Here is a 25,593-nt window from a genome sequence, read left to right on the forward strand (position 1 = left end):
CATTTCAGACTTGTCGGTGGCACAGTTTGTTCACTTTCTACATCCTGCTGTTAGGGTTGATTGTTTTGGCCAGTGTTGTCATTGTGAAATCAATAATTCCACACTCACTGTCAGCTTTGTACACTTCCTGTGCCTGGGGTGACTTAATGTCCTCCTCCACATCCACATTCTTCTTATCCCGGGTATCTTCCAGCAGGGTTAAGTGGACACCATCATTTGTCAAAAGGCAGCAAAGTCCACTAAGTGGTTACAACAGAGACTGAATCACCAGCAAGTTGAACATGTGGTAGTTCAGTTGGTACCTACTTCCATAATATACAATCAGTGATGGATATTTGTGATGGAGGAGGAGTATGACAAGCAGAAGTTATGGATGATAATGATGACACCATCCAGGTGCTACTTAATGTGGACTGACTACCAGAAAGAATGGTGCCAGGAGAAGGAATAAGAAGACAATTTAGCCTCCCAACAAACAGGCTGTCCATGCATGTGTCGTGACTGTGACACAGCCGCGACATGTGCAGCTGCGGCGCCAAACAGCTGATTAGCCAGAGCAATCCAGGAAGCCGGGTTGTCGCTGCAGCGTATCTGGTAAGCACTATAGCTTGCCGAGTAAGCAGAGAGCAGATCAAATTCGCTCATCTCTACTGTTGAGCGTCCTCCACCAATCACACTTGTGACATTACCTGAGACTGAACTGACCACTTTAACAGAGCTTCCCCTGGAAGATCTTTTGGCAGGACACCTGCACTGCTCTTTATTGTAAAAGTCAACACTCTTCTCCTGCAATGTATGGGTGTCAAATTGGACAAGTAAAACATGTGTTCTAAAATCAAGTGTGATAATCTAGGGCTATATCAATTAGTGATCATATCTGGCTCTTCTTAGGGCCATTATCATTATATGTGTTTTGTCTGTTTTTTGTTGGGGTTCAGATTTTGAATGCATATCTAATAAACTTGCCTGTGTTTTAAGGGAATTTAATATGTTAGTAAAGCAGATGTGCAAAAGAACAGGCATGCACATATAATAATAACAGTAACACTTTTATTTATATAGCACCAACAAATTTCCCCGGACATTAACATTAAACAGAGAAATGTACAGAAAAATAATACATTAAAGAGTATTACATATTTCAACAATTACAGAAGGAGTTAGGGTCCTGCTTTCTAAGCTTACAATCTATAAGGAATTATGTGAGCGGCAGACACAATAACTAATAAAAGCTTGTCCTGTATGGTCCAACCATGGATATGATAAATAGTGGTTTTCAAATAAAACTGCATGAACTGGTCATCAGCCAGTTTTCAAGTGCTATTGGGTGCCTAGAGGATTTGGTGACAAATAAGTAGGAAGGATCAGATTCTGAGGAAAATATAGCATGGGGGAACGTTAGATTAGGGAAGTGAGGTGATTTGAATGTGTAAAAACATGTGTTTTGCATGACGCTTAAAAATGTGGGGGCTAGGTGTTAATCGGATGGTCTGGGGTAGTAGTGCATTCCAGAAAACTGCAGCAGTATGAGAGATGTCTTGGAGACAAAAGTGGGAGGTTCGTATTATGGAGGAAGTTAGTAAACGATATCGCTAGCGATCCGTGACGTTGCAGCGTCCTGGCTAGCGATATCGTTCAGTGTGACACGCAGCAGCGATCAGAATCCTGCTGTGATGTCGTTGGTCGGGGCTAGAGGGCCAGAACTTTATTTGGTCGCTGGCTCTCTCGCTGACATCGCTGAATCGGCATGTGTGACACCGATTCAGCGATGTCTTCGCTGGTAACCAGGGTAAACATCGGGTTACTAAGCGCAGGGCCGCGCTTAGTAACCCGATGTTTACCTTGGATACCATCCTAAAAGTAAAAAAAACTAACGCTTCATACTTACCTTCAGCTGTCTGTCCCCGGCGCTGTGCTTTCCTGCACTCACTGTGAGCACAGCGGCCGGAAAGCAGAGCAGTGACGTCACCGCTCTGCTTTCCGGCCGCTGTGCTCACAGCCAGTACAGAGAAGCACAGCGCTGGGGTCAGACAGCGGAAGGTAAGTATGAAGCGTTTGTTTTTTTTACTTTTAGGATGGTATCCAGGGTAAACATCGTGTTACTAAGCGCGGCCCTGCGCTTAGTAACCCGATGTTTACCCTGGTTACCGGCATCGTTGGTCGCTGGAGAGCTGTCTGTGTGACAGCTCTCCAGTGACCAAACAGCGACGCTGCAGAGATCCGGATCGTTGTCTGGATCGCTGCAGCGTCGTTTAGTGTGAAGGTGCCTTTAGATCAGTTGCAGAATGGAGAGCATGGGTAGTGTGATAAATAGAAATGTGAGTGAAGGTGTATGAATAGTGGAAAGCTTTGTGAGTGAGAAAGATAATTTTATATTGTACTCTGTAGCAGCTGAGTTTGCAGTACAATGACTGGCACAAGGTGGAGATATCGATGTAGCGGCTGAACAGAAATAAGACCCTGGCTGCTGCATTTAGGATGGATTGGAGAGGAAGGAAGTAAGCAAATGGGAGAGGGGCTGAAGAAGTCCAGATGAGAATGTATAAGAGAGACAGTAAGAGTTTTTGCAGTTTGAAAGCTGAGAACATTTCGATTCTGGGGATATTTTTTGGTGCAGATGGCATGAGGACGTTACTGATTGGAATAAGAAAATAAAGGAAAATTCTGTGTTAAATATGACCCCGAGATAGAGAGTGTGCTGCTTGGGAGTTATTGTTGAACCACCCAATGAAATTGCAGTAACAGATATAGGTAGGTTAGTCTAGGGAGGAAGCATGAGAAATTCAGTTTAATAGAGACATAGTTTCAGATAGAGGAAGGATTTTATATTACAGACAGTAGACAAACAATCCCTGGTATTTAGCAGTAATTACGGGGATGATGTCAGGAGAAGAAGTGTATAATTGGGTGTCAGTAAAATATAGATGTTACTGGAAACCAAACCTGCTGGTGGTTTGGCCAATCGAGGCAGATTATACAGTATAGAGCAGAGAAGGGGGCTTAAGATTGAATCTTGAAGAACCCCTGACAGTAAAAGGAAGACGAGAGGAATAGCTTGAAAATGATACACTGAAGGAGCAGTCAGTGAGGTTGAGGTAGGAGCAGATCCAAGATATAGTAGTTTCTTTGAAGCCCAGAGTGTGGAGCATATTGAGGAGGAGCTGGTGATCTACAGTGTCAACTGCAGTAGGGAGACCCAGGAAAATCAGAAGGGAGTAGTAACCATTACATTTAGCTGTTAGTAGATTGTTAGAAACTTTACTAAGGGCAGTTTCAGTAGCAACCGGATTTTAAAAGATCAATGTGTGTTTTCTGAAATGGCACATCTTTAGATCTTGACCTTGGTTTGATTCAAATCAAGGACTGGCCACTGAGCCACTTGCCCGCTTGTAACGTGTAGAGAAAGGATCTCATACTGAACTTTTTTGGAACACACCTTTAGCTATTTTATATTCATTTACATCTTGTATCATTCTACATGGAGAAAATAATTTCCTTCAACAAAATAAATCTATTAAACAGGATGTAGTAACTAAATTAAAGAAGGAATATATTTTAAGTAAAGCAAATAATTTTACAATGGTTTTATCAACAAAAAATTGTATGAAATATAGAACTTCATTCTCAGAAAAAATTATATATTACATGTAGTTTCTTCATTCCAAAATCATTGTTTTCTCATTTGTAGGGTGAGGTGTAAACTGTACATCTGGTTATAAAAACCGTAGCACACTCATACACATTTTAATAGAAAATGGATCTTGCTCATCTTAACATTTGTCATTGAGGTTTCAATGTTGTCATATTGAGAGTCACAATTGATATTTGCAAGATTGCAAAAGGCCATGGCATACCTACAACAAAACCAATGTTTCTTCTTTTAGTCACTTATAGTGTGAATCAGACACATTTATTTTGAAATGTGTTTACAGTACATCATGACCATCTAAATCAAATGCTTACACCATTTTCATGTACAGTGGTTAAACTTATCTTTGCATAGAGTATCTTTCACACTTGGCATATTGTATGCACAAAATTAAATATATTCATTCCCAACATGAAGAAAGAACTTGATCTATGACATAAAAAAACGTAAAGTGACTTCTGAGTCTCTAATGTCTATGGTTACTAAATTGGAATATAAAAAATACTTTCACTGTATAAATTTTTCTTCATTTTAGTGCTGTCCCATAGTAATAATAGTTGTCATTATGGAAAGATCATCATGGTCACAGCATTAGTATTATCAATGTGAATGATTCATCATTAGTGACAACACTAAGACAACAGAACTATCAAGCTAACATAGAGGAAAGATTTTCTTAGTTTGGAGCCATAGAAGTTAAAAGTAATCTGTGATGTACATAATGCTACTATACTGCAGTACACTAGTTTGGACGATACCACGGTTTTCATTTACACAACGTATTTCAAAACTGGATTAGCGTCTTTGTCAAGTGAAAAGAAACATTAAAACGCGTTATGGAAACAAAAACCGTTCAACTCATCTTGGTCCCAAAGATTTTTATTACAGCAGTGGAGCCTGATATTGTGGTATTGTCCAAACTGGTCAACTATCCTGAAGGGGAACATCCCCAGCCACCAGAAACTGATATCATCAGGTGTTTATAGGAGTTGTGCCTGTACACAACCGGCTCAGGTGAGCACCTTTCTTTTACTTTACTTTGCATCACTCGATGGTATTGTGCGCTTTTTATTCCCCCACAGCTTTTAAGCTAATCTGCAGCACAGTCAGACGCAGAGAGAAAAGGGCCCCTGTGCAAGAAATGTATAATGGCCCTTTGCAATTCAATAGTTCATCAGTATGTGAAATTCCACCTGGCTTTGATGTGGAAATGGGCCTTTTCTTCTTGGACACCTGCGTGGCTGCATAGGATGCACCAATGATATGTGCACCCCTGACCTGCAGGTTGGGAGGAAATGAACTATATTTCGCCTGGCTGCTGACACCTATCCTTCATAGTTGTGTGCCAGAGCTGCTTCAGACAACACTCAGTACACATTAAGCTTAAATCAGCACTCAGTACACAATGAGCATTGGCTGTAAACATGCCTCAGCACTTTGATTGACAGCTTATTTTGCAGCTCATCTGTGCAGAGTGAGTTGTCAAATAAAACATTGGGAAGTGCTTACGGCCACAGCTCACTGTGTACTGAGTGCTCGTTTAAGCTGTTTTGTGCAGCCCTCTATGACAGAAAGCCAGTGCCACCTGGTAGAATTGAAGTTAATTTCCTCATGATGGCTATGTAAGGTGCCTAGGGCGGCCGCTATGAGTGAGCTACTGCTTCTCCATGCTCTGGAATCCCCCAAACAGTGTCCCAGTCCACCAGTGTTGTGCTGTGTACAATGTGGTGCACTTACTTTCAGGCCAGGGGCCTCCACTGTCCAAGTGCTTAGCGCCTTTATCAGCTGCGCACACATCAGGGGACAACCAGTTCTCTTTAACAAGTTCAACTTTACTGGACAGTTTAAGTACATCAGTCTTTAACATTCACTATTGTGCCCAGCACCCTCCAGTTCAAGTTTCATCAACAACATACATGACAAGTCTCTGCTCACATTCAGCTAGGATTATCCCTATGCTTGATCCTCTTGTCAGCCCCAGGGATTTCCTGTCTGGCACCACGGCACTCCCAAGGTCCCTCACGTATTTCCCTGTCGAGCTTCCTCTGTATGGAAGGGATTACGGCACACTTCCCAGTATCTAGTTCAGGCCATAGGCCCAGATGTTACAGGAAATCTGGTATAACCTCAAGCTGCCAGTGCATTATGTAATCCACTTGCCACTTGAACCTGAACTTCACAAAAACTTCACATTACATTTATCTCTTTCTAACTAACTAAACCCAGGAAATGATTCCCTTTTTTACTTGACCTGGTCCCAAACATTTTACTGTATCCAGTACTATTCCTATTACTGTACACTAAAAAGGCCCACCACTTCCTTATCTATCTCAATGCTCCTATGTATCACTAACTAAGCACCAAACCATGTTCTATGCTGACCCTACCCCTGAGCTTAGTGTACCAGATTACCTTAGGCATCATCAATACACTACCCACAAAGCAGCATCAGTTCCTATAACACTTCATGCATTTTACATTAGGTTTCACACACTTCACACCATACAATAAAACACACTAAAACCCAAGTCAATATTCACATTACAATTGTTGTCTTCTGGGGAAGGTATATGACAGGTCCTGTCACACACTTACAGCTACACATTTTGCTAAGCAGTAAGACAATAATAGAATGATATTAACTCTATTATACCTGTCAGAAAGTTTGGGGAGCTTGTCATGTCCCCAAAGGTTAATAGTATTTGGGGACATGACAGGATTCTTTTAAATCTGGCCTTAAACATAAAGGTTGGGCAAGCTCGCCAATTTTGGCCATTTTAGCCAACAAACAAAGCATAGAAATTATATGCTATTGATTGTTTTGTATTTTTGACAGCAGACTACTGTCTGGCAAAAATGTCATCTGTCTGTTTGGATTTTGTATGCCCTTTGTTAGCTGAAATATAGCACCAATCATTTGCAACTTTGTGCAAGCCCAATCTGTTCATTTAGAATTGTTTTTAAATCTCCCTGATCTGGCTGTTTAGTCTAGAATGTCAATGCTTAGATTAATCTTATGAATGGTCCTATTATGTACATATGTCTATGGATAACATAACTGTAGTTTTGTATAATGCCATGATTGCTCTATATCCATTATACTGAATATGTGTACAGGGATGAACTAATAACTATCAGAGTTAATTATTTTAATGATATCCTTATTGAATAGAGAGAATTTCGCACATTTTCTGAAAGTATATAATTTAATTTTTATTGCAGTTGGAAGCACTGACTAGATGCTAGTGAAGAACGTTCTTCATATTTATTGATTATAGATGAGTAGATTGATCCTTGGAAGATCAAGTCTGAGTCAAATATTCTGAAATTTGCAGTTTCATGCAAATTCAAACATTTTGAGTTTCAATTCGCTGTTCGCAAGAAAAGAAAACTCGCCAGACAGTATTTCCCACAATGTTTAAGCATCAGTGAGCAGGCTAATATCATTTTGCGTTGCTGAGCAGGCCTCCCTATTATGGCCTGCCGGTATGGCATGTAACCGATATCATACCTTATACACTGGTGGTCAGTAGAGATGAGCAAACCCAAACTCAAAAGTTCTTTGGGGTTCATACCGGACAGTTTGTGCCCAGTGGTAAATGCTGAACACAGACATCTCCTGGAAGTCCGCTGCCTTGTTTGTAGTTCAAGGGGAGAGAGAGAATTTTCCAGCCAAAAACTTTGGGTCTTCTTTGTTTTCAATGGAAGTTCGGGTTCTGGGTCAAGTTATTATTATTATTATTATACTTTTTTATAGCGCCATTTATTCCATGGCGCTTTACATGTGAATACGGGGCAAATATAGACAAATACATTAAACATCAGCAGATAACAAGGCACAGGAGTACATAAGGAGGGAGGACCCTGCCCGCGAGGGCTCACAGTCTGCAGGGGGTGGGTGAGGATACACTAGGAGAGGGAAGAGTTCTGGTACCTGAACTGCACTTTGGAATACAGTTTCGGTAGGATACCAGAACATGAACGTCCATGGGTCCGCTCTTTCCTAGTGGTCAAACTATGTGTGCTTCATTAGAAATACTTCGCCAATCATGGAGTAGCATTTCTGGTGTAAGAAATGCTATTAGTTTTAATGAAATTTACAAATACGCTTAGCCACACTTCATCCTGCTCCATCTTCTCCCCAGCTCCACAGAGTCTGGCACAATCTGGTTTGAAAATGTCACCAATTTTTTCTGTAACTCTAAGATTCCAAGTATTTTACACCAGGAAAATGGTGTAAACACTTTGATGAATTCACCTATAATATAGTATTATGCCAACTTAACTCACACTTTTACTAACTACTGTAGGTAATGTTATATATAAAAGTTCAATTTTTATGGTTTCTCTGTGTAATCAAAAAATGTTAAACTTGGAGCATACAGTTTACTTACTCTATTTTTCCCACAATATTTTATTAAACAAAAAGCTTGAAAAAACTTGAACACAATAAAAGAAAAGCTCTGTCTGTTTACCAGCACAGGCAGCAATTCACACAAAGAAATCCTGGTCATTCAGGCTCACAATGCAAGCTGTATTAAGAGAAAAAAGTAAATGAAAACCCTGATATAACTAAGTAAAAAAAAGCAAAAATGCATTTAAATAACACAGAGTTTTTAGTAATACTGTTTTTTGATAAAAAAATAGCACAAAAGCGATCCCACCTCGTCATGGTAACTCTGATCGGGACAGTCCTAAACTATCTAATATTAAAACCTTACCATGTGTCAATGTTGACCTCAGTATGAATAAGGGCAGATGAAAGGACTGAGCCCAAACAGTGAAACACTAGACTAGGGAAGCCTTATATAGTTTCTAGCTCAGAAACAGGGAGGCCACACCCCGGATTGCACAGAATGCAACAATGCACAGAAAAAAAAACACAAAATTGAGCTTAACTTAAGTTGGTATACATGCAGAGGTAAAACGCATGTTAAAAATGGCCACAAAACATAAAACCTACAAGAGAAAAAAGTAAATGAAAACCCTGATATAACTAAGTAAAAAAAGCAAAAATGCATTTAAATAACAGAGTTTTTAGTAATACTGTTTTTTGATCAAAAAATAGCACAAAAGCCATCCCACCTTGTCACGGTAACTCTGATCGGGACAGTCCTAAACTATCTAATATTAAAAACTTACCATGTGTCAATGTTGACCTCAGTGTGAATAAGGGCAGATGAAAGGACTGAGCCCAAACAGTGAAACACTAGACTAGGGAAGCCTTATATAGTTTCTAGCTCAGAAACAGGGAGGCCACACCCCGGATTGCACAGAATGCAGCAATACACAGAAAAAAACCCACAAAATTGAGCTTAACTTAAGTTGGTATACATGCAGAGGTAAAACGCATGTTAAAAATGGCCACAAAACATAAAACCTACAAGAGAGAAAAGTAAATGAAAACCCTGATATAACTAAGTAAAAAAAGCAAAAATGCATTTAAATAACACAGAGTTTTTAGTAATACTGTTTTTTGATAAAAAAAATAGCACAAAAGCCATCCCACCTCGTCACGGTAACTCTGATCAGGACAGTCCTAAACTATCTAATATTAAAACATTACCATGTGTCAATGTTAGGATGGCTTTTGTGCTATTTTTTGATAAAAAAAAAACAGTATTACTAAAAACTCTGTTATTTAAATGCATTTTTGCTTTTTTTACTTAGTTATATCAGGGTTTTCATTTACTTTTTTCTCTTGTAGGTTTTATGTTTTGTGGCCATTTTTAACATGCGTTTTACCTCTGCATGTATACCAACTTAAGTTAAGCTCAATTTTGTGTTTTTTTTCTGTGTATTGTTGCATTCTGTGCAATCCGGGGTGTGGCCTCCCTGTTTCTGAGCTAGAAACTATATAAGGCTTCCCTAGTCAAGTGTTTCACTGTTTGGGCTCAGTCCTTTTATCTGCCCTTATTCACACTGAGGTCAACATTGACACATGGTAAGGTTTTCATATTAGATAGTTTACAGTGGGGCAAAAAAGTATTTAGTCAGTCAGCAATAGTGCAAGTTCCACCACTTAAAAAGATGAGAGGCGTCTGTAATTTACATCTTAGGTAGACCTCAACTATGGGAGACAAACTGAGAAAAAAAAATCCCGAAAATCACATTGTCTGTTTTTTTAACATTTTATTTGCATATTATGGTGGAAAATAAGTATTTGGTCAGAAACAAAATTTCATCTCAATACTTTGTAATATATCCTTTGTTGGCAATGACAGAGGTCAAACGTTTTCTGTAAGTCTTCACAAGGTTGCCACACTGTTGTTGGTATGTTGGCCCATTCCTCCATGCAGATCTCCTCTAGAGCAGTGATGTTTTTGGCTTTTCGCTTGGCAACACGGACTTTCAACTCCCTCTAAAGGTTTTCTATAGGGTTGAGATCTGGAGACTGGCTAGGCCACTCCAGGACCTTGAAATGCTTCTTACGAAGCCACTCCTTCGTTGCCCTGGTGGTGTGCTTTGGATCATTATCATGTTGAAAGACCCAGCCACGTTTCATCTTCAATGCCCTTGCTGATGGAAGGAGGTTTGCACTCAAAATCTCACGATACATGGCCCCATTCATTCTTTCATGTACCCGGATCAGTCATCCTGGCCCCTTTGCAGAGAAACAGCCCCAAAGCATGATGTTTCCACCACCATGCTTTACAGTAGGTATGGTGTTTGACGGATGCAACTCAGTATTCGTTTTCCTCCAAACACGACAAGTTGTGTTTCTACCAAACAGTTCCAGTTTGGTTTCATCAGACCATAGGACATTCTCCCAAAACTCCTCTGGATCATCCAAATGCTCTCTAGCAAACTTTAGACGGGCCCGGACATGTACTGGCTTAAGCAGTGGGACACGTCTGGCACTGCAGGATCTGAGTCCATGGTGGCGTAGTGTGTTACTTATGGTAGGCCTTGTTACATTGGTCCCAGCTCTCTGCAGTTCATTCACTAGGTCCCCCCGCGTGGTTCTGGGATTTTTGCTCACCGTTCTTGTGATCATTCTGACCCCACAGGGTGGGATTTTGCGTGGAGCCCCAGATCGAGGGAGATTATCAGTGGTCTTGTATGTCTTCCATTTTCTAATTATTGCTCCCACTGTTGATTTCTTCACTCCAAGCTGGTTGGCTATTGCAGATTCAGTCTTCCCAGCCTGGTGCAGGGCTACAATTTTGTTTCTGGTGTCCTTTGACAGCTCTTTGGTCTTCACCATAGTGGAGTTTGGAGTCAGACTGTTTGAGGGTGTGCACAGGTGTCTTTTTATACTGATAACAAGTTTAAACAGGTGCCATTACTACAGGTAATAAGTGGAGGAAAGAGGAGACTTAAAGAAGAAGTTACAGGTCTGTGAGAGCCAGAAATCTTGATTGTTTGTTTCTGACCAAATACTTATTTTCCTCCATAATATGCAAATAAAATGTTAAAAAAACAATGTGATTTTCTGGATTTTTTTTTTCTCAGTTTGTCTCCCATAGTTGAGGTCTACCTATGATGTAAATTACGGACGCCTCTCATCTTTTTAAGTGGTGGAACTTGCACTATTGCTGACTGACTAAACACTTTTTTGCCCCACTGTAGGACTGTCCCGATCAGAGTTACCGTGACGAGGTGGGATGGCTTTTGTGCTATTTTTTTTATCAAAAAACAGTATTACTAAAAACTCTGTGTTATTTAAATGCATTTTTCCTTTTTTTACTTAGTTATATCAGGGTTTTCATTTACTTTTTTCTCTTGTAGGTTTTATGTTTTGTGGCCATTTTTAACATGCGTTTTACCTCTGCATGTATACCAACTTAAGTTAAGCTCAATTTTGTGTTTTTTTTTTTTAAGCTGTATTAAGAGGCTGATAGGTGATCATATTTTCATGCGTACACATATACTTCTTATATATTTACAGCATATCTTAATGGTAAATGGGACCAATTTTGATGTGTTAATAAATTGGTAATACATATTGTATATTGTATTGTTTCTATAAATATATAGGTGAGTGATAAATGGTGCTGGTTTCTTTTTTTACTTTAGATGTCCAGAAACAGAAGGCTGAAATCAAAATAGAGCCCAAAAAGAAAGTTCCTTCCAAAGGTAAACACTTTACATACCTAGAAAACATCCAGAATTGAGATCTATGGCATTGTTTTAATGATGGTGTGTAGTTTGTTGATTTGCTCCTCCTTGCTTGGGTATAAAATGTACTAGTGGTAAGCAAAATGTATGTCAGTTAAAGCTGGTTTAGGCAGGCAGAGGTATGCCCATGGCAAAAGTTATCTCGCTATGGACCAATGCAAAATGTGTGGGAAAATTCAATTGTGAAGGCAATTGCTCCATCACCTTTCAGATTTTAAATGTTTAGATGTCAAAATAGGGCTCATATATGTTAAAGGGAACCTGTCAACAGGTTTTCCCTATAAGACGTACGGCTAGCATCTTTTAGCTATCTGTTACAGCATTCTAGTATGTAAGGTACAAAAAAAGAACTTTTGCTATATTCACATATGGACGGTTCGGTGTGATGGGCACCTCTGGCCTTGATCTGGAGCCTCTTATCTTCTTGCGATTGCTGTCATCTTTCCCTGCTTTGTGTGCATGAAGCGTCTTAAGTCATCCACATTGGATGAGATAACATTTATAGAGATCTGTTATTATTATTATTATTTATTGTTATAGCGCCATTTATTCCATGGCGCTTTACATGTGAGGAGGGGTATACATAATAAAAACAAGTACAATAATCTTAAACAATACAAGTCATAACTGGTACAGGAGGAGTGAGGACCCTGCCCGCGAAGGCTCACAATCTACAAGGGACGGGTGAGAATACAGTAGGCGAGGATAGAGCTGGTCATGTTATCTAGTATTCCCCTCACTCCTGGGGTCCTCACGTATGTGCTGTTATCTGTTCCATGCTATGTCTGTCGAGATGAGCGCACATGAACTTAAAAGTTTGTTGTTCCTACCAAATAATTATTGTCCGGGGCTAAACGCCAAACACAGACTTTCCCGGTAGTCCGTTGCAATATTCACAGTTCCGGGGGAAGTCCGTTCTAGACAGATACAAATTTCAGGTCCCCATTGTTTTTAATGTGGTACTAGTTCAAGTTCATGTACAGTTCTGATACCAAAACCGAACATTTGAATAAAGTTTGGGTCGGGTACCAGAACCTGAACTTCCATGGGTCCACTCAACCCTCTATGTCTGATGTGTGATTGATGCAGTGTATTTATATAAATAATGATTATGTATTCATTTACTGAATACTATTTTGCATTCTTCTTTATACATTTTTTACACTCTTGCTTGCTATATCTTGTCTGCACAAACCGATATTTACATATTTGTCCAGAGAACACAATTTATATTATACCCTTTTTTCTTATACGTTTCTAACTGAGCTTTCTATTGCCCACCCTAAATTTAATACATACATTTTTATCTTTATGTATCATTAAAATTATATTTTTATTATATATTTATTTTTGGTTATTCACCTTTTCATATGTGAAATTTATTAGACACCTAGTGTTAATACCCACCTAGACTTATTACATATGATTCATATTGTGGTGTATTTCACTTTTATAACAAGTGAAAAATCCTCTCTTTGGGCAAATAAATGCAAGGTTTAATAGATAGTAAAAGTTTTTCAATAAACCTAGTTTCCTATTTACCACTCATCTCTAATAAAAGTTAACCTGCATCCATATCACCGAGCGTCAATAATGCAATTATTTGACTCAATGGATTTAACAGCAGTTAACCTCTTCCAGCCTCCATAACACATATGTCACAAGATCAGAAGATACTGCTTAGCGTACAAGACCACAATAACAGTTGACATATTAAAAGAGAGTCACGGTCAATAATTTCACGTGCAAACAATACAGAATTTAATACAGCGTCAAATAGCTGTTTCCTTGATCATATATTTAATGATTTTTTTCTGGCCTGATTATGTGTCCTTATTTTCTGCTACAGTGGATTGCCATGTTTTATTTTTCTTGTAAGGTCAGCACAAGCACTATTATACGTGATAGTTTCATTTATTGCCATATATTTAATACTTACTTTCCATGTATGTAGATTGCTTTATAAAGTCTTTGAATAGAATTTATTGATGACAAGATGGTGTAGAAGAGTGCTGTAAAAAATATAATAACTCCATTCACGAATCATGAAATATTTTAAAATGATATTGCTGTAACTTTCTTTAAAAAAAAAAAACAATTATGAAAACAATTCTAAATGATGAGCGTTTCTGTATAGGGCAGGAGGGGATAATGAACATCTATTTAATGCAATGTTTTGTAGGTTAGCAATATATCATTTGAATTGGCAGACAATGTCATATCAGATCAGATAGTCTACTGAATCATACCAATGAATAACCTATAATGATCATAGCGGGCTTGCCAAAATGAAAGAATCTCCTAAAAATTCTCTTTTTCAAAAGAGCCCTATGGAAAAATCACTTGTGACACAGCTGTATTGCAATAAACCCATAACCACTGCAATCATGTTGAGTACTCGTGTGAATCATAGTTCAGTTGTATTGTAAAAGAATAGCTGATTGCAAATTCCAAGCAAACCCTCAAAAACTATTGAATCTATTTACTTATTTACTGTAGCTGCTGAAAAGGAGAAGCCTGATACAAAGACGAAAGCTGAAAAAAAGGTGACGATCAAAGGTATGTGCGTTCAACATATGTGTTTTAAATTGTGTCCATGTGTTTTCAACGGCAAGAGTAGAGTAAGCTAATAGTAAACTGCTCTGGTGGGATCTCCTGGGAGAAGAAAAAGGATCAACCATGGAAATGTTACCTGCCTGTTTACATGAACAGACCAGCAGCACTAAACAATTGCCAATTGGTGAATATCTACTGATCAGTGGTCCTTTAATAGCCTGTTTACACAGGTAGACTAAAGTGAGCAAAATAGATTGCTCAATGCTCACTGTCTACCATGGTTCTCAGCAAAGTGAGCCCTGTTTACACAGGATGATGCACCGCCAAGAACGATGTTCTTTTGCACTGAGCAAAAGAGCATTTCAACAATGAACGGGCGTTTTGCTCGTTTATCAAGTGATTCGCAGCCTGTTAACACAGCAAGATAATCGTGAACTACAAAAATCAATGAACTAAACCGCATCTCCAAACAGAATAAGACAAAAGTGAACAAGTACAAGCTGTCACGACTATTCTGCCTAAACAAAGAAATACAGCTGCAATCTGAAATGCTATATTCAACTATCAAATATATGAAATTTGAACTGCATTCTGGTATAGTAAATCCATTAAAAAATGAAGGTATTTAATGCACAAATTGTCCATTTCATTAGAGCCCATAAGCCACAACAAGACAAATCCCTTTGATCGCACCCTAACCTTATACATATGTGGTCTAAATTGTTGGTATCCCTCGTTTAATGACAGAAAAACCCACAATGGTCACAGAAATAACTTGAATCTGACAAAAGTAATAATAAATAAAAGATCTATGAAAATGAACAAATGAAAGTCAGACATTGCTTTTCAACCATGCTTCCACAGAATTTTTTGAGAAAATAAAACTCATGAAATAGGCCTGGACAGAAATGATGGTACCCCTGAAAATAATGTGACAAAAGGGACATGTTAAATCAAGGTGTGTAAACTAACTAGCATCACAGATGTCTACAATCTTGAAATCAGTGAGTGGCCTGTATATAGGGCTATAGATACTCACTGTGCTGTTTGGTGACATGGTGTGTATCACACTCAACATGGACCAGAGGAAGCGAAGGAAAGAGTTGTCTCAGGAGATTAGAAAGAAAATTATAGACAAACATGTTAAAGGTAAAAGTTCTAAGACCATCTCCAAGCAGCTTGATGTTCCTGTGACTACAGTTGCACATATTATTCAAAATTCTAAGATCCATGGGACTGTAGCCAACCTTCCTTTGACAATTCAAAGAGACAGATAATACAAATGTTAACAAAAGAGCCCAGAAAACTTCTAAACAGATTAAAGATGAACTTCAAGCTCAAGGAACATCAGTGTCAGATCGCACCATCCGTCGGTGTATGAGCCAAAGAGGACTTCATGGGGAATGACCAAGGGGGACACCATTGTTGAAAAAAAATCATAAAAAAGCCAGGCTGGAATTTGCCAAACTACATGTTGACAAGCCACAAAGCTTCTGGGACAATGTCCTATGGACAGATGAGACAAAATAACTTTGATGAACTTATTCTCTGCAGCAGAGGTTTTTTTTTCCTGGGGCCATCATTAAAAAACACAGTTTTTTCATAGTGATTGATGGTTTCCTATGCGGAATTTGAGGATACCTTCAAGGTACTAGGAATTTTCTGAAATTAAAGATGAACTATAGTTTTTCTATACTTTGGTTTATTGGTTCTTGCCATATTTGACTCACTGTATGGATCAGTGTACCACCACTACTTCTTCCCAGAGCTATAACTCTTTTAATTTTTCATATAAATTGTTTTTTTGTTAGTTTAGTTGTACTTTTTGAATGACACCATGCATTTTACCACATAGTTTTCTCGAAAAAAGATAATTCTGACATTGTTTTTGGGAATAGTTTTTACAGTTTAATTTTGTGGTAAAATGACCATGAAATATGATTCTCCTTATCATTGTGATTACAGTGATATCAAATATGTCCAGTTTTTTTAATATTTTAGTGGTGGAAAAACATTCTGAAGTTTGCAGAAATCACGGTCTCCTTTGAAGCCAAGGTGCAGGCACGGTTTCAAAGGAGTTTCGTAATGACAACTGCGGGGGTCATCAGCTGTCATGACTACCTATCGACGAGCCGGGTGGGAAGAGGTAATGACACATGGCAACATGTGTTAAATGCCGCTATCAGAGATTGTCAGTGACACTTAACAGGTTAACAATTCTGGGTGGAGCTTCACTTCACCTGCGATTGTTAGCGGCAGGTCCTGGTTGTAATACACAGCCATTGCGTGCAGGGTATGGGGCGGGCTTACAGTGTAAGCCTACCCTGTGCACCCACTTCTGACTTGTGCCATATATATACTGTGCATGTCGTGAAGAAATTATTACAGATAGTAATATTGTAAATAAAAAAAACAAGCAAATATTATTTTTTCAAAATAGATTGCGTAAAAACCTGATTTAACTAATGCAATTTCAGTAAAGACATTCCAATTCGGAAGCTTTCTAAATACAGTCAAAGAAAAAACTATAGTGCGCAGTCCTACATTATAATTGTCTTTCTACATTTGCGGAGGCACACAATGAGCAGGTGTTATTTTAAAAGCAGGACAGATAATGACCTGAAAGATCAAATTATTATTAATATATACTTCAAGTATACATCTATTATAGTAATGTGTCATTGTGCTCCGCAAGTATAGATGTGGGTGAAATAACTGGTATTGTAGCCTCCTCTTTTAGACCAACATAGCAGGAATAGTTGCACCCATATTTTACAATAAAAGGGGAAACCTTTTATATTCTCTTAAAAAAAATACTTGTTATCATCAATTCAAAAGTAGCCCTTCGATCTGGAAATGTTAATGTTCGAAATCTACGGTTCTCATTAAACTTTTCTTTTAACATTTTTCTTTTTAGGTAGCTAGGGGGGAAACATTGCTTGGCAGAATCATCAGAAGATACTGTAACACCTACAAAGCTCGCAACTTCATTTTTATAACTAGCTGATGTAATAAAGATCTTTAAAAATATTCAGCTTCCCTCGTCCTACTGATATTACCCTTTTATTGTCTGTGCAATTACTTTGAATATTTAACTTTATACCCTATAATGTCTCTCTTTCATAGGCATCAAATTTTTCCGTCAAACTGTGATCATAATATTCACACTGTGATGGAGTATACAGATATATATATATATATATATATATATATATATATATATATATACAGTATATATATATATATATATATATATATATATATATATCAGAAGAAGTAAATGTGAAATAAAATGTATATGGCCGATAGTGTGTGTCCTGAAAAGCCCACAAAAACCAGCCATGGAGACAGTGCTTTTCTGGTTTCCGCAAGGATGATTGACGGATCTAATTACTGAGCCAAGGCCATTAGGCCACGAACAATCTTTTGGATTTCTTCAGCGAACGCTGTGCTTATTAGAACTCTATCTGCTGTATTTCAGCTGTACCAAAAGAAACACCAAAGAAAGAAAAGGCTGAAAAGAAATCTGTAACCAAAGGTTAGTAGCTGGTATAGCATTTGCTGTGTAAACTGTAAAGTATTTATTATTTTCCCATTTTTTTATGGGAGAACTAATACTGTAAAATATCTCTAATTCCGCTCCAATCTGATTGCATGACACATGTTTCGACCATTTATTATTTGCAAATTTTTATGCCGTCTAATACTCTAATTTTTGCGGCCCCAGAATCTGTGTTTCCTTTTCTGGACGGATTAAAGAAATATTATTGCATGTGCATGTATAGATAAAATGCAGTAACCCAACTTTTATGACTAATCCAATGGCCCAACTCAATCTGTAAAGAAGAACTCCGAACAATGTCAGCTGAATTTCCAAATCCCCCGTTAAAAGTTATATACCATCACTATCAATTTCTTTACTGCTCCCGGCTATGATAAGATCACAGATATTATTCATAGAAGTTTATTAGAAGAACTTTCCAGTGGCCTCCGTGCCTGTCGGTTGGTTGACTCAGGTTGTGTTATGACAGCGGTAGACATAATGCAGGTTCTGGACCGTCAGCCTAATGTTATTTACCGACTTGTAATGTTACATTTGAGCATCCACATTCCCTGCGGCCTTACGAGCATTTCATCAGGTATTCTCACTCGTAAAATGAGCAGTTCTAGCATTACTTTTATATTATGCAATAGCTGTGAGCGCAGCGCTCATATATTACTGCAGGTTAACTTACGGTCAGAGTATATGTGCTTTTCACTAAGCCGTAATAATCATGGCTTATGTTGCATTAGTAAACCGCATAATTACTTAAGGGTGAATGTACAGACTATATCAGTATTGTACATTAGCATATTTAATATATGACATTGCTGAAGAGACCCATTCATCATAACTTTATTTCATTATCAATAACGCTGCTAATTTGGAAAGAATTCAAGCTGCAGGACTGTAATAAGCATTTACCTCTATTATTATAAAAGTGTCACACTGCAGGGTGCTTAACCTTTACAGAAAATGTAGTATTAGATATAGGGATGGTCCTTGCTCCTTTATTATTTTTATTATTATTTATTTTTACTATTTAATTTAAAGGGGTATTTTTATCTCAAAGATCCTATCCCAATATGTAGTAGGTGTAATAATAACAATAATATTATCAAATAGCTCCAATTAGCAATGTAGTATAGTTTTTCTGATTTGCTGTATCGCTTACTCCATGTGTAGGGCATTGCGCTAACTTAGGAATCCAAGATTAAGCTCACTCATAGAGGAACAGTTAGTTATTTAGTTGTTAGTGATCATAAACATGGTTTTTCAAGCTACTGCAATACCCTTCACATGGGGTAAGTGGCATAGCTAATCTGAAGAACTATGCTTCATTTCTAATTGAAGGTATTTCCTAATATAATTACATTACTACATTTAGGGATAGGATCTTGGAGGTAGGAATACCCCTTTTAAGGACACATTTTCAACATTCATATTACCAAGGTGAAAGTTTAACTCACTTCTGCTTTAAACAGGATCGTTCACATTTTTTACAGGCTACATGGGCTTCATTATGACAGGCCACATTTTTTTCTTTTTTTTTTTTTCTTTGAATTCAGAGATGTTGTCTTGTAAAGCGTAGAAAATAATTTCATCTTCAATCAAGGGAGTGTTAACAAAGATTCTTCTCTATGACATTTACTTTTATTCTGTATGACTTTGCTGAATCATAATTTGTCAGTAATATATAGGAGAAAAAAGCTGTGTTGTGTGTCACACCAGGGAATAATTCCCCGGCAATAACTGGCATATCTGCAGAATGCATCATGTCACATACACTTCTCTGAATCTATGTCAGCTATTGGGACATTATTCCTTGATGCCTGGGATGTATACAAGGTGATGTATGTAATGACACACATCACAGCTCTTCTCTTATCCCTGCACTTTCAATGATGGTAAACTCCTACAGAGAGATCTCACCATGACATTGTTAGACATTAGTCTGACCAGATCATAGTGAGAAAGCCTGTTCAGAGATTCTCTGGTAGTGTTTGCTTTTTCCCCCATGTATGATGCTGCCTGCTTATGATTGGACAACGTTATGCAGGGGAAGAAGAAAACGCCCTTAAATAAGAATCTCTCCTAATGCCTCCTTTTATTGAAAGAAAAATTTGCTTCTAAACTTCACAAACCAAGAACTTTTACTACAGAAAGCAGAAAGGAAAAATAGAATGAAAAACTACATTTTATCCAGTATGTCAGCCACTTTATCATGATGCAGTCAGTTTAACATGTAATAAGTGGTGAAAGGTCCTCTTTAATAAAGACACACTGGTAGGGTTTTAACTATTCATTTGATATCATACCACTGAATTTCAACAATGTTGCATATTAACACTAAGCCCCTTTTATAATTGTGTTCAGTGATTTGGATTTCTGCCCTTTTTACACCATGCTATTTCCCTGTTTGACACCCTGTATATGTAAGGCAATGCTGAATTGTGCACATAGTAAACATTTTTTATTGCATGTTGTTCACCAGAATAGCATACTCTACTGTTCCATTCTAGACATTTCTTTTTTTTTTTTCTGAAATACTGACCTTACTGAGGCTAAAAAAAAGGATAGGATATGTACTCTTTTAGCCTTAATTGGGTGAAAGCCCTATACTTAAAGGGTCAATTAATAAACAAATTAAAAGTGTCCCCCTGCTGAGGCCCCCCAATGATCAGTTGTAATCTGTAGGAAAACGTGCCAATAAGTACTCTATAGCCCTGCAAAGTCACAATTAAAAATTACATATTGTCCAGTTTAAATGTATATGTTATCAGTGAATTGCAGGACAGGACCAGTCCTCCAGGATGAATGGCCAAGAGGTGTAAAGCCAAAATAGGAGAACCCTTAGGTTACAACACAGTTACTTGATAAGGTTCTCAAAAATGAACTTTCTAAGCAGGACAATCTTTTAAGGTGTTTGCTGGTATACATGCTAAGTATAGAACACAAATATGATATGCAGAGGGCCTGAGAGCTACAGTTGCTGGGAGGTTGAGTTCTTCAAGGGTAATATTTTGGTTTAGCGTTTGTAGCTTATACAGGGACACATTTTTTTTTTAGCAAGGAATGTTTCCGTTTATTGTAGATACTGTATTACTAATATTACACGTACTTGATATGTCACAGATGCAGCAAAGGAAAAGCCAGAAAAAAAGGAAAAACCCCAGAAAAAAGTCCAAGCTACAGGTAGTATTGGTTACTAGTAATTGTTCTATACACATAAGTGCTCATTTACCAAGAAAATTGACATCGCTTGTTCCATATTGCAATGTCATTCTATGTGTCAACATATGTCAAAATAACTTTGAAATATGGTATGTATCCAGTTTGTCATTTATTCAGTATGAATGTTGACAAAACACAACTGTACACTTATCGAAAAATAAATGGATTTGTTAAATCTGTATGTACAAGCATATGGATTCTGGAAAACACATGCATACAACAAAGATCCCTTTTATGGCTGCAGAAATTGAGACATAAGTCTAAAATCATTCTTTTAAGGTTAGATTTTTTTATTTGATATATAGTGTCAGAAAGAAGAGCCACATCACATCAAAAATACCTTAGTGCACATGAAACAGTTTTTTTAATCTCAGATAATTAAACTACACCATCTTTGATTTGGTAAAAAAATATACATGACTAGTGGCTTACGAAAGTATTCACTCCCTGGCATGTTTAAAGGGAACCTGTCACCCCGTTTTTTCAGATTGAGATAAAAATACTGTTAAATAGGGCCTGCGCTGTGCGTTACAATAGTGTATGTAGTGTACCCTGATTCCCCACCTATGCTGCGAAATACATTACCAAAGTCGCCATTTTCGCCTGTCAATCAGGCTGGTCAGGTCGGGTGGGCATGGTGACATCGCTGTTTCTTCCCCAGCTTTCCGTTGGTGGCATAGTGGTGTGCGCATGTCCAAGTGACGAATCCTCTGCACGCAGGTGAAGAAAAAGCGCGCGATCTGTGCTATTACCCTTGTCATCGGTGGGGGCGGCCATCTTCCTGAGGCCACGCGTGCGCAGATGGAGTTCTCTGCTGCACGGGGCTTCAGGAAAATGGCAGCGGGATGCCGCGCGTGCGCAGAAGAGATCGCGGTGGCCATTTTCCTGAAACCGAGATGCAAACTCGACTTTAGGAAAATGGCAGCCGCGATCTATCTGCGCACGCGCGGCATCCCGCGGCCATTTTCCTGAAGCCCCATGCAGCAGAGCACTCCATCTGCGCACGCGTGGCCTCAGGAAGATGTCCGCCCCCACCGATGACAAGGGTAATAGCGCAGATCACGTTCTTTTTCTTCACCTGCGCGCAGTGGATTCGGCACTTGGACATGCGCACACCACTACGCCACCAACAGAAAGCTGGGGAAGAAACAGCGATGTCACCACGCCCACCCGACCTGACCAGCCTGATTGACAGGCGAAAACGGCGACTTTGGTAATGTATTTCGCAGCATAGGTGGGGAATCAGGGTACACTACATACAATATTGTAACGCACAGCGCAGGCCCTATTTAACAGTATTTTTATCTCAATCTGAAAAAACGGGGTGACAGGTTCCCTTTAATGGTTTGCTATGACACAAACCAGAATTTCACTGTTTTTTTGAGGTTTGCATCCGTTTAGTAAAGAACATGCCTACAACTGTGGACATTTGCTATTCCTTTTATAGGGAAGTAAACAACAAATAGGATAAAATTAGAGATGGGCAGAGACCTGGTTGTTTGGGTCCGTCGGTCCAGCTGTCTGCTTTAGCAGGGCTGGTTGTCAAAAATGAGGGACTCCATGCCATTTTTTAAATGATTCATTTAAATAATTCAAAAATGCGGCATGTGGACCCATCTATTCTTGATAACTAGCCTTGTTGAAGCTGACAGCTCACGATTGCAGCCCCCAGCTGTGAGTTTTGCCTGGCTGGTTAACAAAAATACAGGGGAATCCATGCCGTTTTTTTTAAAAAAATTATTTATTTACAGTGCAGGAGAGGCTGATGAATACTCCTATCCGCCACTTCTGCTCTCACTTTTATTAGCAGCAGCAAGTGTCAGATGATGGGAGCAGTTGTCTCATCAGCTGATACCAGTGACTGGAGGTAAACTTTATACCTCCGATCACAGCTGAGCACTCACGCTGTCTTTTGACAGAGTCGGAACCGCAGCTCTCTGACCGACGGGGCTGATATCACCACCGATTAGAAGTGGTGTCTGCCAAGCTCTCATGCACATGGGATTTTTGCTCGTTCCTCGAGGCATAGCTGCTCAAACTCCTTCAAGTTAGATGGTTTCCTCTGGTGAACAGCAATCTTCAAGTCTGACCACAGATTCTCAATTGGAAGATGGTCTGGGCTTTGACTACGCCTCTCCAAAACATTTAAACATTTTCCCTTTAAACCATTCAATTGTTGCTTTAGCTATATGCTTTTAATCATTGTCTTGTTAAGTGAAACTCCATCCCAGTCTCAAAGCACTGACAGACTGAAACAGGTTTTGCTCAAGAATATCCCTGTATTTTGCACCATTGATCTTCCCCTCAAATTGAATAATTTTCACTGTCCCTGCTGCTGAAAAACATCCCCAAGCCATGATGCTGCCACCATGTTTCAAATTGGGTATGGTGTTCTTCGGGAGATGAATTGTGTTGGTTCAGTGCCAGACAAGCATTTAACTTGGTGGCCAAAAAGTTAAATTTTTGTCTCATCTGACCACAACACTCTCTTGGCAAACTCAAAATTAGTCTTACAATTTTTGTGTGTAAGTGCAGGTGTTTTTTTCTGCCCACTCTTCCATAAAGGTCACCTCTATGGAGTGTATGGCTTATTGTGGTCATATGGACAGATACTCCACTCTCTGCTTGGGAACTCTGCAGCTCCTCCAGGGTTACTTTTGGTATCTGTTCTGCCTCTCTGATTAATGCCCTCCTTGCCCAGACTGAGAATTTTAGTGGATGGCCCTCTCTTGCGAGGTTTATTGTGGTGCCATCTTTTTCCATTTGATGATAATGGATTTGATGGTGCTCTGGGGAATCATCAGAGATTGAGATTTTTTTTTAATCCAACCCTGACTTGTATTTCTCAACAACCGTGTCCCTGACTTTATTGGAGATCTCCTTTGTCTCCATGATATTGTAGGGTTAGTGGTGCCTCTTTCTTAATGTTATTGGAGCCTCTGTAGCCTTTCAGAAAAGGTGTGTTTACACCGACAGACCATGTGACACTTAGATTACATACAGGTGGACTTCCTTTCACTAAGCATGTGACTTAGGAAAGTAATTTCTTGCAGCAGAAATTTTTAGAGGCTTCATTGCAAAAGGGGTGAATACATAAGCATATGCCAATTTTTAGCTATTTAATCCCATAAATTTAATTTATGCCTATATTTTTCTCACTTTACTGCACCAACTTAGACTTTTCAGTGCTGAAGCATCATACATAAATCGGATTACAAAAATATTTAAGCACATATTGTAATGTAGCAAAATAGATAAAACAACAAGGGGGAATACCTTCGCAAGCCACTGCATGTCTACATACATGGATGGTATAAAATAATGCAAGACTTAATATGATCACCTGTAACCTTCTTTTTGGACAGTTCCACAGGTTCTGAAAAAAAGCTTAAGTTTTCTCGTGTGAACTGTATAAAATATTTTACTGCACAACAGTGAACATTTCAACTGAAAAAGACTGTCACATGCAATCTTAGCACTAGCCATACCATTATTGCAGTCCCGGAAGTACCAGTTTGTCTTCCTTACACCACCTGAGGAAGCAACAATGGCGTGTTGGGGAGACAGGTTGGTGATCTGCTGGGACTGCAATAATGGATACTTACCTTTTACAATGTACAATCAGCCTCGGAATTTTACTTTAAAAGGATTTAGCAATATTGGAGAGACAAGCAGGTTTGTTATCTAGACTATAACAATGTGTATTTACCTTTATAACTTAAGATCAGCTTGGAAATTTCTCTAAAGGGATTCATGTATGTCTATTGTCTCTGCAATCTAGCACTGAAATATTGGTGTTTTTGCTTAATTGCACAGCGGCATGTTTTGTGAACATTACCTGTCAAGGTTCTATTGACTCTTACACACCGATATTGTTGGTACCCCTCGTTTAATGACAGAAAACCCACAATGGTCAGAGAAATAACTTGAATCTGACAAAAGTAATAATAAATAAAAAATCTATGAAAATGAACAGATGAAAGTCAGACATTGCTTTTCAACCATACTTACACAGAATTTAAAAAAAAACTCATGAAATAGGCCTGGACAGAAATGATGCTACCCTAAACTTAATATTTTGTTGCACACCCTTTTGAGGCAATCACTGCAATCAAACTATTCCTGTTGCCATCAATGAGACTTCTGCACCTCTCAACAGGTATTTTGGCCCACTCCTCAAGAGCAAACTGCTCCAGTTGTTTCGTTTTGAAGGTTGCCTTTTCCAGATAGCATGTTTCAGCTCTTTCCAAAGATGCTCAATAAGATTTAGGTCAGGGCTCATAGAAGGCCACTTCAGAATAGTCCAATGTTTTCTTCTTAGCCATGACCTGCGAATGAGACCAAGCTTTCTGACACTAGGCAGCATATTTTTCTCTAGAATCCCTTGATAGTCTTGAGGTTTTATTATACCCTGCACAGATTCTAGACACCCTGTGCTAGATGCAGAAAAGCAGCCATAGAACATAACAGAGCCTCCTCCATGTTTCACAGT

General features: G+C 38.6%; 1 protein-coding gene across 25 annotated transcripts in view; it reads left to right on the plus strand.

Annotated features, from left to right (window-relative positions):
* LOC138637428 (titin homolog) overlaps nt 1–25,593 on the plus strand; it is a 1,151,517-nt gene that overhangs the window by 181,326 nt on the left and 944,598 nt on the right. For all 25 annotated transcript variants that reach the window (XM_069726100.1, XM_069726106.1, XM_069726124.1 and 22 more), the window contains 4 exons: nt 11,669–11,728; nt 14,270–14,329; nt 17,808–17,864; nt 21,003–21,062. In XM_069726100.1, the coding sequence (XP_069582201.1) occupies nt 11,669–11,728; nt 14,270–14,329; nt 17,808–17,864; nt 21,003–21,062 (237 nt within the window). The remainder of the gene's footprint in view (nt 1–11,668; nt 11,729–14,269; nt 14,330–17,807; nt 17,865–21,002; nt 21,063–25,593) is intronic.

The sequence above is a fragment of the Ranitomeya imitator genome, chromosome 5, assembly GCF_032444005.1.
Source record: "Ranitomeya imitator isolate aRanImi1 chromosome 5, aRanImi1.pri, whole genome shotgun sequence".
In the NCBI taxonomy this organism is placed as follows: Eukaryota; Metazoa; Chordata; class Amphibia; order Anura; family Dendrobatidae; genus Ranitomeya; species Ranitomeya imitator.